The 17677-nt window shown below is 42.2% G+C and overlaps 1 protein-coding gene across 1 annotated transcript; it reads right to left on the bottom strand.

Annotated features, from left to right (window-relative positions):
- Window positions 1-14307: 14307 nt before the first annotated feature.
- ccn1 (cellular communication network factor 1) lies at window positions 14308-17063 on the bottom strand. The gene is made up of 5 exons (XM_079220551.1): window positions 16856-17063; window positions 16448-16673; window positions 15763-16110; window positions 15437-15639; window positions 14308-15315 (listed from the first exon to the last, which is right to left on the bottom strand). Exons 1-5 carry the CDS (start codon window positions 16901-16903, stop codon window positions 15013-15015), a joined length of 1128 nt encoding a protein of 375 aa, XP_079076677.1. The 5' UTR covers window positions 16904-17063; the 3' UTR covers window positions 14308-15012.
- Between the last annotated feature and the right edge of the window lie 614 nt (window positions 17064-17677).

Raw genomic sequence — 17677 nt, forward strand, 5'->3', positions numbered from 1 at the left:
CCTAGACCTCATTGCGACACACTACAAACTCAGTGAAAAAAGAGGAGATCCTAGTAGCAAAACAGTTCATTACCAGACAGAAGAGAGAAGGTGCCGTGTCAGACATGGGCAGTATTTACAAGCTTCTTCACCCAGATATGTTCCCCACCTTGAGTCCAGTGCTCCGAGCAGCTTTGACAATACCTGTCAGTAGTTGCACTTGTGAGTGTTCATTCAGTGTATTGCGCTGTCTCCACACCTGGCTAAAGAGAACAATTGGCCAGGACAGGCTACATCATTTGGCTATGTTGGCTATCGAGAAGGATGTCATTTTGTGGCTTAGATCATGGTGACGTCATTGACCGGTTCGCCCAAGCCACACCAATGAGATACGCACTTATGCATAAAGGACCAAAGAAATGAGGAAGAAACGGATAGCAACTGAGAATGAAGAAAGGCAAGAGTAGGGTGAAAGTAAAAAGTTACAAACAAGAAATTAACAAAGACAGTAGGTGTAGACTAAGAGTTAATGCAGAGACCTAATTGTACATGATGACTGAAGAAAGAAGTAAAGTCAAGTGTAGAGTGCAAGTTAAGACAGATATACTGTACAAGACAAATGTTTAAAGTAAAACTAAAGACAAATGCACAAGGAAAAAAAATGTAAAGAGTACATTAATAAAAGTTAAGTACAAGAAACAGACCTGTAAGAGTTACAAATATTATGTTAAAGAGTATGTTATGTTACACAATGTTAAAGAATATGTAAAGAATAAATACATATGAGTATGTAAAGAGCATTAAATGTACAAAGTAAAACAATGTAAATACTGTACATGACAAGATGCATGGTTCATTAAACATTTCAATGTTTACTGTTGCTGAATAGTCGCTGTTGGTATGTTCAACATGATGAATGGGGCATTTTTGTGCCTGGGCTATTGAGGGAAGTTTGTGAAAATTGCTAGCCTATTTGGTATTAACTGGTAACCATAAAATGCCTCAATTCAGTCCAGAAGAGCAGGTACCTGTAGGGTATGTGGAGAGTGTTTCAATGTCTAAAAATGTCGCTGCGTCACTTATCTGGGCTAAGCCCCAGATGTGTCAAAATCCTAGAGACGCCCCTATGTAGGCACAGACATTTCCTGAGAAACTTGTCATAATTGAGTAAGAACAATTGTTATCCTCCACCTGTTACCACTTGCCAGAGAAAATATTTTATAAATTACTCATTACATCTATTAGTCTTGTACCAGTCACAGCCGTAAATCAGACTTTGGAGAAAGACTGTTTTGACTGTTCTGTCAAGTCTGCGATAATGAGTAATTCAGTGGCATAAATCTCTCTCTCTCTATCCTTTCCCTGTCATACCTCAATAGCGAGAGTGTGGGTTTATATAATGAAGGACGTTTAAGTCTGGAATTCGTGGTAAGCGTTTATTGTCAACATTATATTAAGGACGGCTGAATGGGAGTAGGGTAAAATTAGGATGCTTGTCCAACAGGAATTATCTTGCATAAGTACAGTTACATAACAGGACCATGACCCCAGACTATAGCTTTAATAAGAAGAGGTCACATTAGCGGTCCAATACGAGGTCAAAGCATTTCCACCACAAAGGGACCTTCACTTTTTTGAAGAAAGAAAGACCCTCATTTTGAAACATGTTATTTATGTTATGAGGTCATGGACGGTGGTTGCCATGGCTACTTGGAGGCCGTTTGCTAAGTCGAACACAAAGGGCATGGTTGCATGTTTTTGCTGTTGAATGTCTACTGGAATATCAACACACTCCAATAAAGGAGCTCTTGTGCTAAAATAAACATAGCTGTGTAACCGGTCAACATTCTCTTACTGGAAAGGAGACGGCCTGAGCATCAAGAGAACCATTCACACCCTTCTGGATGTTTGTTTGTGTTATTTTTTTATATTTATTTGTATTCTGCCCACTACTTGCATCCAAAGGATGCCCTTTCCTTCCATCCCTTCCTCTTTTCCTCTCAGTCGCTCTGTTGACATGCCAGAAGTAGAGGGGTGGGTGTGCGTGCATTCAGTTGTTTGAATCAGTGTTGTGGACCCATCAGACACTGATGTTTCTGTCCTGTCCAACCGTTGCTTTTTCTCACATATTTGTGGCAAACCCTCCAGAGCCTGACGATCTGCTCTCCCTCAGCTCGCCCCAAAGTGGTTTCAAGTTTGTTTTTGTGCAGCAGATGCTTCCTCAAGTCTCCTGCAACGCTGGACTGGTTTTGGGAATTTTTACTAAAATAGCAAGCAGATTATAAATTGCGGAATTGTTCAGTGTCATATTTGGGGTTGTGGTTATATGAATGCATGTGTTCTGAATGCCCACACACTAAGGCGAGGCGAAACGCATGCGGTCAAAGCGAAGATGAGAAGGGATCATTTGTTGAATATGGAGATAATGGCTCACACTTTCAGACAGTTTCCCCTCAAAGGCCTGGTGGTTCACCCTGGTGGTTTACTCATGTGTACATGTTCAATCCTGAAATGCAAATGCATAAGCCTGCTATATATTAAAATAGGTGAATGCTATGGATAGTGTTGGATGGCTTTTAGATCAAAGCAACAGCAACTTCCCAAAGCAATGCTGGTACCAATTAGAAAGCAGCCATGGACATGCACAATTTATTTTTGCACTTAATTAATCCAATTTTTTTTTTTTATTATTGGCATTAGCATCAAGATATTTGCAGTGTTTCTTTGTCGTTTCACCACTGCTATATCCGTGCTAATAGGTCTCAGCAGTGGAGGGGAAATAAAAGGAACCTCTGTGAAGAGAACATCAGCCTTGCCCTCTGCTCAGTTCATTCACTAGAACACTATATAGAGACCAGATGTGTGCGTGTTGTTGGCTGAGCCATCCAGCCGTGTTTCTAGAAATGGCCAGAACTTTAACAATTGCATCAACACCACAGGGAGCCATATTATGGTCTGCCATGTACCCCTCTGTTGTTTACAAACACTTATGTTTTAGTTTAGTTTGTGTATCCACGAAAATAAAAGCAGCATCTGTGAAGATTACATTTATTACACTTAATTATTTTATTACACATAAAACCAAATGAAATGGAAACAGTTATGTCTGGTATGCACACTGCTAATAGATCCAGTCCTTGTAGATATCCTGCTCTTTTTAATTATTTTGCACAAACAGCAGCAGCATCACAAACTGGGTTCAATGCTTAACTTTTGACCCTATTGCTGGTTCATTTTTCTTTCCATGCTAGAATCCGTCTTTAAATAGGCTATTTCTTCTCTTCTGATGTGGAGACTGGCCAGAAATACCCTGCGACCATGTGTTGCAGTGTGCACTGTGGCAAGAAATGTCCTGTGTGTTTCGAGACCCACAGGCTATCCCTCTTTTCCTTTATCCTGTTCTGCAGGAAGTGCCAACACATTTTGCTGTTTATTTGTGGGATCGCGCAAAATGATCTTCAGCCCACCTAAGAGAAACTCTATTGAGGAGGGAGGGCTTTTTGGAAGCTGGCCCGCCAGTAAAGACCTGTAAATGTCACACTATGGCAGAGTGCTTTGATTGGTTTTGGGAGTGGGTGTCTACCTGGGCGGTTCTCAGTCTGCTTATGCTTTTAGCAAAACAAACAATGGCTCAACAATCTTCAGTCTGGCATGGGTTAAACAGTAGTTTTGGGTGGTGCCAGGTACCGTATATATATCCAAAATATATGATATCTTGTATTTTAGTGATGACAGCCCAAGCTGGATGGTCCTGAATCAGTTCAGTGTCGAGGCAAGCCTCGTCTCCCAAGAATCCAGTTAACTATTTTGTCTGGTTATTTATGACCATCCCTAATGCATGACAGGACTACTTAGAGACAAGACCAGACTGATGTCATCTCACACAAAGAGCTGAAGGAGGGGTGAGAGACCCTCTTTATGTGAGAGATGTTGTTCATTCTTGGTATAGTCAGTTTCCATCTCATGAGACCAACATCAAGCAGGATCTTCAATGTGCCAAGCCATGACTCAAATCTCTATCAATCCTTGACAGATTCTCAGCCATCAACATGCCCCAGGCGGCTGGAAATGAAAAGCAGCAGTTACTAGTTTATGATTTTCAACAGTGGTTATTTGTCGGTTGTTGGTTATTTCGTCTTTACTTGTTACTTAGCAATCTTGAAATTACCCACAATGACCCTAATATCACATAATTTACCCAGCATGATGTAACTGGTAATCACCTCTTTTTGTGTTTTAATTTAATTTGAAATAGGTACCACGAGTTGGACATTCGCAAGACCCTGAGGGACAACCTGAGCTACAAAACACTAATTGAATATCCTGTGCTGCATGTTGTACTCGGAGACCATTGGAAGGAGTTTCCACTAAAAGGACCAGGTAAAAGACACCATTATCTCTTTCTTTTTTTTATGTCATAAATCTCTTCAGTCCTGCCCTCATACTAAATTCTGCACCGACACTAACCTAATAATGCTTTATTAGAAAAAGAAATTTGGCATCTCTATATTTAGCTTAATGCTTCTTTTTTCACCTATGTTTTCTGTAACAAAACAAAAGGGTGGACTTGAGTCAAAGCCCGACGTAGCCCCAAAACACCAACCCCTATTCACTTCCCCAATTCCAACAGCATTGTATCATGTCCTGGTTTCTCCAGCTGAGACTTTGAGACTCCCTGCTCCCTTATTTTTCACTATGGCAACATGCTACCCAAACGGAAATAAGGGTGTTCTGCACAGCATCACACACACCAACTTCACCTCAACACCGACAGTGGCCAAAGAGAGGATCAAACGGGGCTTACTTTTGAACAGTGATCTCATGAGTTGTGAAATGACAGTCGAGGATAAAACAGGAGATGTGGCTTTTCTCACCCGTTTGTCTCTTCAAGTGCCGGATGTTTAGAGCCATGAAAAGTGATGACAAAGTAGAGCTGCATATCATTAAAAGAGCACACAGCCGTTTGTTCACATTCAAATGTGCCCAGTGTGGTCAAACTGTGTATATCTCCGTGTGGTCACAAAAGACCACACTAACCCAGTATCATTACACGGTCAGACCCAGACGGGCTGAATGACGAATGAGGTCATTTTAGTCTCGGTGTGTGCGTGTTTTCACTGATAAGGCCTTGGTGCCACACTGTTTTGGTTTAATGTTAGCTATAGAAACATCCTGATAATTGCGAACGCTGTGGCCTGGGAAGGTGGGCAGGAAGTGATAAACAGCAGTTAGACACTAGGCAGCGGCACATCTCGTATGGATACAGTGATGTTGAGGGTCCTGCAAGTCAGTAATCAGGTTAAAACTACATTCAGCCAGTCAAGGCTGGCTCTTACAGCATCTCTTTGATGACACATTTTAAACCTACTTATGCTAGCGAGTAAGCAAAGACATCACTCTACTCTTTGGAGACATGCCAGAGTATGGATCAAACCTACCTTTAGTGCAAGCAGTCGGAACCTCAACAAACTATCGCCTGGACCCAGAGATGCATGTGCCAGTCAGAGGACGATTCATTAGTAACTGTTGTTATATAAGTAAAGAAGGCTTTGCTTCTGAAGTGGAAGCGGTGTTTGAAGACCACGTGTCACTGTGTCAGCCATATAGCCAATTGTAACAGTGGAGACATCACAACTGCCAGCCACCTGGGTGGCGTGATGGAGTAAACGCTTCGGTGAAAATGGGTTGCAGATGCAGAATAAAAAGATTTCCACGAGACAACACCTAAGTCGAAGTTTGCAATATTTTCTGATGCTGAAAAACATCTGCTTACATCAGCAGTGCTTTCTCTTTTTTTTTTTATTGAAGATTTAAAAATGATGGACCTTGAAACTCTATAAGTAATGGTCCGTGTCGGCGATAAATGGTTAATTGGAGGCAGGCATAGCTTTTTAATTGCCTCGTGATGCAGCACAAAGAATAAATGCTGAATGACATTCATCTTTCATATTATAGGCTCAGCTGGATAAACGTTGCAAAATGTGTTGGCAAAAGTGTCTACATTTTAAAGTGAGTTTCATCCAAATGGTTTCATGTGTTTTATAAATCGGCAGGCTGTGGGGAGATCATACTGGGGAGTAATTGCTGATAATGAATGTTATTGTTCTGACAGCCATTTATTCTGCATCCATTCTTTCACATGTGTCCACCCTACTTTATTGCATAACTAATTTCCTGGCACGCTGCCTCCATCCTGGGAACCAGCATGGAGCCAAACCATTGCGTCATCACTCCCAACTGTCTTTACGCTTCCTCTCCTTCTCGCCATTCCGCTTTCGGCATGACCCCAGCTTGCTCTAACAGTGTTTGCGCGACTGACCGCTCTGATCACTTGTGTACATGTTTGGACGTTTACTGTTGCAAGAACCCTGTTTTGTTTTGCTTTCTATACACAAATGGGGTCATATTGTTTCAGCTGAACCTGCCTCGGCCTGCAAAAGTTTTGCATTAAAGAAGGAGGGGGTGGACCAAGACAAGGACGGTGCCATCCAAGTTTCACTATCGCTACAGGGAGCTTGCAACCCCGGGGGAACCAACACCTGTGCAGGAACCCCAGAGACCAACCCCGAAACTCAACCTCCACAAGTGAAAAGGGCCAAGAGTGAAGCAGGGAAGGGAGATCTAGAGGAGGGAGAGCTCACGGACAGTAGTGATGAGGAGGAGAAAGGAAATGCTGAAGAGAATAGTCCATGTGGTAAGAGCTGTGACGATGCCAAAAGCCCTGCTAACGACATGGAGGTAAACAAAGACGAACTCAAAGACAGTGTGGACGTTACTGTTGATGATGGTGTTAATTAATACAGTGGCAGCAGCAGGGGCCAGTGAATCAATGAGAATGTCTCTGGTCCCTTCTGATGACAGTTGAGCTGTCAGAAAATAAAGTGCTGAGATCAGCATGACTAAGGATGATACTGTGAAATAGTCACAGCCTGTTCATATCCATCACTGTCATGATGAAAATGAGTCGGCTCATGCTGCAGACAGCTGTGGACTGGAATGATAATGCCCAGATGTAAAGAGTGAAATGAATGAGGAGGCAGCCATATCTGACAGGAAGTCATCAATCTTGTGTCAGTATACAGTGGACCGATGCAACCCAACAGTGTTTATAGTTGTTTTAAAGACATTGTTTTGAGGATACAATTTTTTCTTTTTCTTTTTTCTCATTTGTGTTTTACTGCTCCTCTTCTGTGGCAGATGCTGAAACTAGTATCAGACCAAGCGCAGCAAAAATATAATTTTAGGGTAATCTCATCTGTATGTTTTAGTTAACTTTCAAAGTTCATTCTTTACCTTGGAAACAGCGGATGGCTTTATATCTTCTGATCTCTATAATCCTTATCTTGAGGTGCATTTATTAGCTCGTCTAAAGCTTTCAATCATCATAATGATCATGAGAAATGATCGAAAGCTCCAGAACACCTAATAATTGGACCTTGAGGCAAGATTGTTTTTCTCAAGTCCTGCTTCCAAGATCAGTATTACACTTTGAAACTCAATTTAAAGCCAACTTTCATGATAATTTCTTAGTGTTCAGTGTGCGCATCAATGTTTCCAAGTTGGCGAACTCCATCTGCTGGTAAAGATCATGTGATATAAGTTAAAGCTCAAGTAATCTACTGCTAAGTAATGTCATTATACAAATGTTCATGTTTGATTTCAAGTCTTCTGCTACTTTGTGCCTTCGGTGTGTGTTTAGCTGTCTAGATCTCTTTTTTTATGTTAAGAGTCGGGGCATCTTAAAAAACGCTTTATAAAAAAACTATAATTAAAGACAGTTAAAGAGAAGTCTTTGTGTTCTACACTCATTACGTTATATGTCTCTCTTTTGACTATTTCTTTTTAATTGAAAGCTGAAGCAGCCCTGTGCCTCATCACCTTTGAAGTTAATTTTTCCTTTCTGTCAAGCTTCAGTAAGACCATTAGTCTCATTTTTCCATCAGCTAATAAAAGTTAATGTTGACATGCTCGTTTTTCTGACACCTCTGGGGTGTCTCCCTGTGTGAATGTTGTTACGCATGTGGTGCCTCGACGTACCGTATTCTTACCTAATGTTAGTTTATTACAACAACAGAGTGCCAGTAACAACTGACAGTATGGCTCATTGGTGGGGCCTGTGTTTATAGGTGTGTTTTTATAACCTCTGCTAACCTCTTTTGGATGTTAACCCCTATGGACGGGCGCTCTTTGATGTCTGGCCTGTGATGACGCATTTTCCACCCTTTTGCAGTCAGGGGCAATGATCTCACATCTGACTGCGCATCCCTTGGCAAAGGGAGGTCACACAGACCCCTAACTCCTTTCCGCTTTTTAATATAATATCAATGTTCAGGTTTTTGCCATACGTTTTAGACCATGTGCTCATATAATATCCAGCTGGGCCTTCATACAGTTTGCTGAATTCAGCGGCCTAAAGTAGTGCTTATTTTCTTTGCTACAGAAATGTTGTTTAATGCAGCGTTTTCTCATATACAATTGTATACAATCTCTGAAATATGTACAAAGCTGGGCAGACAAATTATCATCATGCAAAGACGTAATGTAATAGTTTGACATTCAGGGGAATATGCTTATTTATGTTTTTGTCTAGAATTAGATGAGAAGATTGATACCACTCTCTTAAATCCAAGCTTATAGCCAACAGTTGGATAACTAGCCGAGCAAAAAAGATGAGAAACGAGGAAACTTCTTTAGTGATATGGACTACTGATTTAAAATCTGTTGTCCTTTGATATTGTATATGCCTTAAGAGCAGACTAATACACGGTTTGCTCTATGAAGTAATTGATGTAACATGTCACCAAGTGACATTACAAAGTAGAAACCTCTGGTGCCTGCACATCTGTTCCTGTATTTCTCATGACTTTGCCTGTGTTGAATTACCACATTTTATTTTAGCAGGTCTCTTAATTTTTTATCTCAATAAAGATACCACATAAAAGCTCTGTTTTGGTTTCTGGTTGCTCTTAAAAGTAAATGTGAGCTTTTTTTAGTTTGTGGAGGACTCGTGCATTGGAAATAATTCCTCCAATTTAAGTAAATTGCACTTTTAAACTTCTGTACTTGGTTGGCACTTAATTAGTCTTAATTTAGTGGGTAGAGCTCAATTGTGCTTCGTGCAGAGCTGGTTTTATGAGAGACCAGTTTGGGGACACAGCTCTGCAATGGTGGCCTAATCCAGAAACTCTGCATCAGGGAAAGGCAGGTACTGAAGCACAAAATCATGTTTTCCAGAAGACTGATGTCACCCATTTTCACATGGCATTGTCATTAGGCACACCGCGAATCATTTATCAAGCAGAACCTACAAAGTGTATGGAAACTGTTTCAGTGCTCAAAATCAAACGCTTATCATCTGCAAACCAAATCTACAATTTTGCATGCATATTTCACATTTTGAATTGCCATTCAAACAATGTTTCGCTTATCTGTTCCAAACGTAGAGAAATACCACTAAATGAGGCCATCTGTTTGTCCTAAAAGAAAAGCTGTACCACAGTGGTTTCTATCGCCTGTTCATTGTATTTTAGAATCTGAAAGTTATTTCCTACAAGTTTTTGTTGGTCAACAAATACATCATCTTTCCAGGATGCAGAGGCTCAAACTTAATGCCCCCATGAGTCCATACTCATGACATGCCAGTCAGATGTGAGGACTTCCGTTGGCACAAAGCATGAATATTATTAACTTCCCCGTAAGAAAAGATTGATGCAGAAAGCTCCAGAGCCTTTGGCTGATTGAATTCATCCGGCTCTTAGGATAAACAAAAGCCACGACCGCTCTTCAACACAAACAGACCAGCCATGTTGTCACCACAGTCACCTCAGAGACATATCCCCAAGTTGTTGGCAGGAAGTGATTCACTTGTTCCTTTTTGTCTGTCCTGTGTCAATCTGACAGTCTGAACCAAAACAGCCTGCTTGTTTCCTGTTATTCTTTTATTAGCAACCTTAAGTTATCTTTTTAGAGCACATGCCATTGAGCCTCACAAGACCTTCTGTTTTCTGTGTCTTTGTCTTTACAGACCTTGCCACATATTATACATGTATTGGTTTACAAGCTAAAAAAAATGGAGTAGCAAATGATCCCAATGACATGAAACCATCAATCTAACCAATTTGAGATTCATATGCATAATGATTTATGGTCTCATTGGGAGAATAACAGGTTTTTAAATTTACCATTTAAAAAACAAAACAAAAAAACATTGCAAAAAAGTATTGCCATTTAGTGGTGGAGGAGAGTGTGTGCCCCCATGACCATGGGAGCTGAGTTGTCATTAGCTCCTTGTAGGGTCTCCCAAAGCAAACTGGTCTCAATTGGGGGTCACACCAAACACAATCAAAGACTAAAATAGTTTTTGGGAGGGAGTGACCCTGTCAGATTAGGTCCAGTTCCTTGCACCAGGCCTGGTAGGGGTTCTCCCAGGCAATATGACATTCAAAAAGCTTGAGTGCTGAAAGCTTCAACACCTCCATTAATTATAGCGATGATGTCTTTAAAGCTCTGGGATAAAAACATTTTAAATGCCTTGCCATGCCATTTTTCATTCTCAGTGAGGCCACATTTGGTCAGTGCATATGTATTTGCTCCTTTCCTTACATCTATATTTGTTTCTTTGTGCGGTTACTTAATTGCAGTGTGTGACAAGGGGAGGCCAAAAGGCGCTTTTTTTAGTGCATGAAGCCTCGAGTCATACTTGCCACTCGTTAGCTACATTTCCATGGCACAACCATTGTTAATTCCAAAGATCAAAAGATGCAGAAGAAATCAGAAATTGTGTTACTGGGGAAAATGGGTGGCAATATAATGACTGCATGAGGCCTTACAGCCCATATGCCGACACAATGGTGGAAACCAGGTTTCAATTACCCACGACGGGGGAGACGAGTAGGAAAATACATCACTCGTGTCACCTAATGTTCCATAGGAACGTCAGCAAAATCCTGTCTGAGGCCCAACACTGCTCAATGATCTGTGAAATTAATTAATCAAGCTTTATTTACATTGAGGTGACTAGCAATAACTAAAAGTTTCATTGTCGAATGTGAGCATACCTACATGGAACACAGAAGGCAGTAGCTCTCTTTTTTGGAAACTAGTTGTCACAATCGTCACACTTTTTATTTGTTTGTTTTTTAATATAAATTAACTTAATATGAAGTAATTATATAATGTACATATATACATGTGATAGACTAGTATAACGGTCTTTAGATATCCATGAGCAGAAGTTGGAGGTGCAGCAAAAATGTGTGTACAACTTTTTCTTTATGTAACCTTTTTGTTCAGTATCAACATTGGGCTCTCTCCAAATAAAGTATTGTGTGTAGTATTCATAAATCTGAACTTACTTGTGCACTTATTTCAGTCACTTTAAGTGACAAAGAACATGATCCATCGTAAAGAAACACTAAGCCAGGAGGCAAAGGGAAGTGGCATTAAATACCACATTTAGTTCTTGATATTCAGTTTCCACATTGTTTGTGCATGATTTCTCACATTTTAGCCATTTTGGTAATCACAATTGTTAAAAGAAAAGAGCTGTAGTGTTAAAATCCCTTTCACATTTAAAGGGACTAGAACTCAAAAGTATAGCTGTTGATTATGTGACCTCATTGGTCTTTCCATGTTAAACAATAGCGAGAGCAGCACATGCCAACATTAGCTCAGCTGTTGACAGTATGTGCCCCCTTGGCGATCATTCAGTCCAACATCGTCTCTATCGGGCTGAGACTCAAAACGCCCAAAGACTCAAGTGTTGCCTCTCCCATCAATGCTCAGCTTGTGTGAGTAAATCATCACTCCAGTAGCCAGCGGCCCTATGGGGCCCGACTGAACAATCAAACCGCCTGGGAGGGAATGGACTACGAGTTTCCCTGAAGCCTGTTCATCAGTTATAATCTTGTAATTACACATCGAGGGATCTGATGGGCGTGTCTGAGGACCTGCGTCACTGTGAGAATGAAACTCACACACCCTGTCAGGATTTGGCGAATGAATATCTTTGACGTCACTTTGTTTCAGTGAGAAATTACACGTCTAATATGTAAATACATAATCATATAATTTGTAAGCCAGTTTCAGCCACACATTTGACGAGTCTTCAAGTTATTAAAAGTCAGTCCAGTCAATTCCATAAACAATATGCTTTTTCCTATTTCGTCCAGCAGATGGTGCTTTAGAAAACACATGACTGCCTCTGCATGTGTCCTTGCTGGTCAGCCTTTAGCCCTCCTCTGCTTGCCCCATGGGTTCCGTATAACAGTGAATAATAATCTGAGGTTATGGACGAGGGGGCTGTTAAATAGCTGACATCAGTGCTCAGCAGCTTCCAGCATGTTGTAATGACCACTCTCGATCCTGTGAGCTTCTGGCTGCACAGCATTATGTCATGCTTGATGAAGCTTTAATGCTAATGTCTTTGTCATATAAACACATTTTGGGGCTCAGGGAATGAGGTAGTCGCTGAGAGATTTAATTGCAGGGACGCTCGTGTGTGAGAGCCTTGTTTGCCTGCGTGTGTCTGAGAGTGATACTTTTTACAGGTCGGTGCTGTGTTGGCAGGGACAACCCAATCTTTGGATTGTGTTCAGGCTGAGGGATTGTAAACCTTGCCACTGTGCTAGTCTGTACATTATAGAGGAATGCTCACATAACATACGGATGCCATTACATAACCAGGTTAGCTGCATTGTGTCAACAAGACAAATGACCGTCTGATTGCACGGCACTTTCCGAACTCTGAAGAGTGGTGGAACCTTTTCTTCTTGAGGCAGCAGCAGAAAGGGAAAGAGCAAAAAGAGGGCTCCCTGAAAGTGTTTGGACTGTAAATCCGGCCTGCGAGGGGCAGCCACACATCTTTGTGATTAGGTTAACCTCTGGAGCCTTTCATGTGAGCAATCTGTAAAACCTCAGTGGGCACATCCTGTGCGGTATGCAGCTCAATCAAAGGCTATGTGTCCTGCTCAACCTCTTATTAAATACACTGAATGAAGACTCATTTCCAGCTAAGTTGTGCAGGAGCGTGACGTGCCTTCAGATAAACATGTTTCTGTAACTATTTGTGTGGCGATAAAATGCCTTTCGTGGATACGAAGTGAGTTACTTGGGAGTGTTTGTGTATATTTGGAGAATAGTCTTAGCTAAAGTGAACATGTTGCTCTGAAATATTTTCCAACATCTGCCGCCCATCAGGATGTCTGCTTTCTGAGCCACTGCTGCATTCCTGAGCCACTCCCTCTACCTGGATCAAAAAAGAAACCCTTCCTTGTCGTTGCCCCTGAGCGCTGCTCTCTCTCTCTCTCTCTCTCTCTACCCCTATTCAAACTGTACTGTAGGTATTTGTACGCGTCTGCAATTAAATACTGTGTCTCAAAAAGAAAGAAAAATATCCTTTTCAGACGGATACTTACTGTGCTCTTTAATTAAGCATTCCATATTGCATGTATTTCATCTACCTTGGGAACATAAAACTTGCAGTCCGAAAGCGTGCTGGACCCCTCTGAGCTCGGGTAAACGTAAATAATGGAAACGCCAGAGTCCAGAGTTGTCTGTGACGGTAGCAACACACTGCTTCAGTAGCTGGAAAATTGAATTTGAAGTTTCTATGACCCCAGAAGCGACTATGTTTCCACTGTTTCCTGTCCGTCCCCTTTTCCTACCTCATAATAGTATTTCTTAATGCCTGTTAAACTGAAACCTGGAAGGCCGGCTTAAGCCCTCCCTACCTCGCAGGGCTGTTTACAACTGTTTAGCAGACCCCTGCAGTTTAAGAGCCAGCGGAGGCCAATGCAACTAATTCACTTTGAAAGACAACGGCTAATGAATTAGGTCAATTTGCCTGCGCTAGTCCGCTGTGTGAAAAAAAAAGCTTACCCGGGAATGTATTCTTTGCATACAACCCATTGTATACAATAATAGTCATTGTCCCCCTTGCATGGTGTTTAATCCCAGCCCATTCAGAGCAGCACTTAAGATTCTTGGCGTACTCCCATACTCATTGCTACTCGTGAACTTAATCTTTTCTTTTTCCCCTCCTCTCAGAATCAGTCAAGTGTATGGCTTAGCCAGATCAAATGAAAGAAAGCTAGCTCGCTGCAGAATGGCATTCCAAAGCACAGAAAGTCAAGAGAGAGCCTCCAAGTTTGTGTTGTATAAGAACAGACTGACCCTGCTCAGTATCGTCTGAGAGTCTGTTGGCTCTCCAGAACGATATAACAAAAGGATTTTCTCCTGAAATAGTGGCTTTGAATACCCTCCCCCTGCCCTGTGCGTTGGAGCGTTGCACTCCCGCAGTGTAGTTTGACCAGACTGAACTCAGGCATGTCATATTTCATAAATAAATCAGTTTTATTTGTGGCATATAAAATTAAATCATTTTACAATGTATTCCAGTATGACACATAATATCCAAATAAAGTAGCTACATTTGTTCGATAAATAATATTAATAATAATAATAAAAAAACATTCATTCATCCTTTGACATGTTTCGCTTTGTCTTTTTCATGAAGGGAGTTCAATAGCTGCCACAAAACATGAACAATAATGCCCACGTCAAGAAGGAATGGAACCACACACTTGTTACACAAGTCCAGAGGTTACATTTCGGTGTGTCGTTCTTAAGATACAGGATGGTATGCTAATTGAAGTTGCGTATGTGCATACCTACATATACACACACAAGTCTACAGTCTGATGTCATGTCTGATGTAAAGAATCCAAATATACACAGTGAATTGATATCAGCGACTAACATAAATGTACAAATATTAATTACATCTTGCTCCATAACGAAGCTACTTCTGATGCTCCATTAATATGAAGCAGTTCTTAGATAAAGAATGCTGACGTAGTCACAGCAAACAGTGCACTTCATTAAGTCCTCATGCTGTAAGCCCACAATTCCTTGGGAATCTAGTTACAACAAGAAGCTGGTAGTTGATTGTCTATTTACACCCCTACATTCATCTGGACCGCCATTGGCTGCCAGTGCTGCTGGCCATCTCTTCCTCCCGCTGAGGGGTTTGGATCAGTCTCTGAACTTGTGGATGTCGTTGGAGAGGCGGTAGAAGGGGTAGGAGGCTTCGTTGGCGTGGGGACAGTTGTAGGTGCACTTGCAGGACTCGATCATCATGACGTTCTTGTTGAAGGTCTCGCCGTCCTCGCAGCGGAACTTGACGCGGATGGTTCTGGTGTCGTGGGGGCTGCAGCAGCGGCCGTCCACACAGGCGCCGCAGTACTTGGGCCTGTACTTTTTCAGGGAGGAGCAGCCGGCGTAGCTGAACTTCACTGGCTGACTGGACTTCTTGGTTCTGCTGCACTTCTTTCCTTTCTGGAGAGGAATAAACAACAAGGAGATGGAGATTAGTCACACACCCAGACCCAGAAGTGACGCATTTCCAGGAACATGCTGCATGTTTCCATCACATTGAGTCATGCTGGCTCGAGCTTACCTTCAGACTGGAGTAAGGTGACTGGGTGCATAGCCGCACTTCACAGATTCTCGTCTCTTTGACCAGCTTGCACTCGCTGTTGTTGTTGGTGACTCTGGTGGAGATGCCTGTCCCACAGCTCTTGGAGCACTGGGACCAGGGCGTGGTTTGGACGATGCACTTCTGGTTGTCAAACATGTGGACTTCAGGCTGTGGTCTGAAGGCTGTGATTAAAAAGCAGAAAGAAAAGACATGAGCATCTTAGAATCCAACATATTTTAGGATATACTATGTATATATCCAGAAGAAGAAAAAAAACATTCCAGGATGAAAAACAGCTTTCTTACCAGGTAGAGACTTCAGTCTTCCTTTCACAATAGCGATGAGCTCGTTCCTGTTGGTGAGTTCTTTATCCAACTCATCGGTCATCATCATGTCTTTGCCAAAGATCTTCTCCAGGATGTCTGTCTCCTTGCCATCATCACACACCCAGTCTTCGCAGCACTGGCCTGCCACCTTGACCAGTCTGGGGTTGGCACAGCCCAAGTTGGGCAGGGAGAGCTCCTGCGGGCACAGTGGTACACATCCCACTGCCCCGTCGATGCATGTGCACTGGTGTTTACAGTTGGGCTGGAAGCTCTCTCCATTCTGGTAGATCCTGCTGTTGTACTCGCATGGTCTGCCTTCTGACTTGGCTGCAAGGGGAGAAAGAAAAGAGGAAAGGAATGTTATTCTTTCCTGCTCTGCTCAGAAATGTCTGCTTTAGACATCACATGGCTGCCAGGTAAGGATCTGTTAAACTGTGAAATTTTTCAGGCTGCCTGAGGAGTCTCTTTCCCCCCACAGTGGGCTGTCTGTACTTTGAGGTTTAGTCTAAGTTTTCCTTCTATTTGCATTCCACAGTGCTGAAATCACTCAGGTGCCCATACGTCTGAGTTAAACCCTCTTCTTTGACAAAACCAAGCAAAAAAATCAAAATTCAGGCTATTTCCAAAGCATGCACATCTGGAGCTAGATGGTCTTTGTACATACCTCGGCAGATGCCACGAGTAGTAGCAGCAGCAAAGCTGGCCCCAAAGTTACACTCCAGCCCTTTAGTGTGGTCACAGGGCTCGGTCAGGCTGCAGTCCTCGTTCAGCTGCCTGGCACAAACTTTGCAGCAGCCACAGCCGTCCAGGACGACGCTCACGCCCGGTGTGCACTTGGGCATCTCCAGTGGACAGTCACACACGGAGGGACAGGAGGAGGAGGAGAGGACCTGTACAGACAACAACCAAATCCACTATTAAAAACTGAGCATGTTAAGTCATACCACACAGGATATACCATAACTATTGAAAAACGATCAGCATTTCGTTTAAATAAGCATTATTTCACCTCTCCTCAGGCTAATATTACTCCTATAATTATCTTTCAGATTGAAATAGAGAAATAACTCACCAAATTGAGGCTTCCGAGGAAGGCTACGACAACAGTAAGCATTAGCATCTTGAATATTTTAGTCTTGTGCGAGTTCAAGAGGAATCCCGTTCCCAGTTGTGCGAAAAGTTAGTCTCTCTTCGGAGGAGTCCTTAGGTATTCCCTCACGCAGTCGTCTTGTCTCTTGATTTGATTCGCTGGTGTTAGAGGCTCCTTTAGAGTGGATGAAGCTCTCGGTAAAGCGGTTGCAGTCTGCTGAGGTCCGGCCACCTCCGGACTTTTATACCGTAGTGGGAAGCTGACGTCGTTCCTGGGCTGCCTGCTGAACTGTTCCCAAACTATGCCAGGAATGTTTCTCGGCGCATTTTCCATCCAAGACCTAAGCTCCACCCTGTCTAAACCGTTCTCTTTTTTCTTCTTTCTCAAATGGATTTTTCCCCCCTGGATCCCATCTGAACACACTTTTCCGTCTCATATTTTTCACCTCTTGTTTATCCCCCCTTTCCTTTTCTCCCTCTGCTCGCTTCTCACATCTATCAACCCAAGTTCAGAGGACTTATCGGTAGAAGTAGTGGCGTTTTACTGTAACTTTCATGTGATTTTCTCTTCTTTTTGCTTTTATAGACAAATAAGTGAAAGAGACAATCTTGTATTTTAGAGCTTCCTGGTTTCACTGCCGCCCTTCACGGGTTCAAGTTTTAATTGCTTCTATCTCTCGATTAAAAGCATCATAATGGCATCGCAGAGAATATCATTAAGTGCCAAAAAGCAAGCCGATTATAAGGTTACTATAATCTTCGTTCAGTATCAGTAATGAAGTGTCTCCCGAGGAATATTAGACTT

This window comes from Taurulus bubalis (genome assembly GCF_910589615.1).
Source record: "Taurulus bubalis genome assembly, chromosome: 7".
NCBI lineage: Eukaryota > Metazoa > Chordata > Actinopteri > Perciformes > Cottidae > Taurulus > Taurulus bubalis.

Bases quoted from the DNA above. Each gene is read 5' to 3' on its own strand.
- ccn1 (XM_079220551.1), bottom strand. From the start codon at position 16,903: ATGCTAATGCTTACTGTTGTCGTAGCCTTCCTCGGAAGCCTCAATTTG. The intron at 16,111-16,447 runs GTATGTACAAAG...CTCCCCTTGCAG, and splicing joins TACTCGTGGCATCTGCCGAG to CCAAGTCAGAAGGCAGACCA. The intron at 15,316-15,436 runs GTAAGCTCGAGC...ATTCCTCTCCAG, and splicing joins CACCTTACTCCAGTCTGAAG to AAAGGAAAGAAGTGCAGCAG.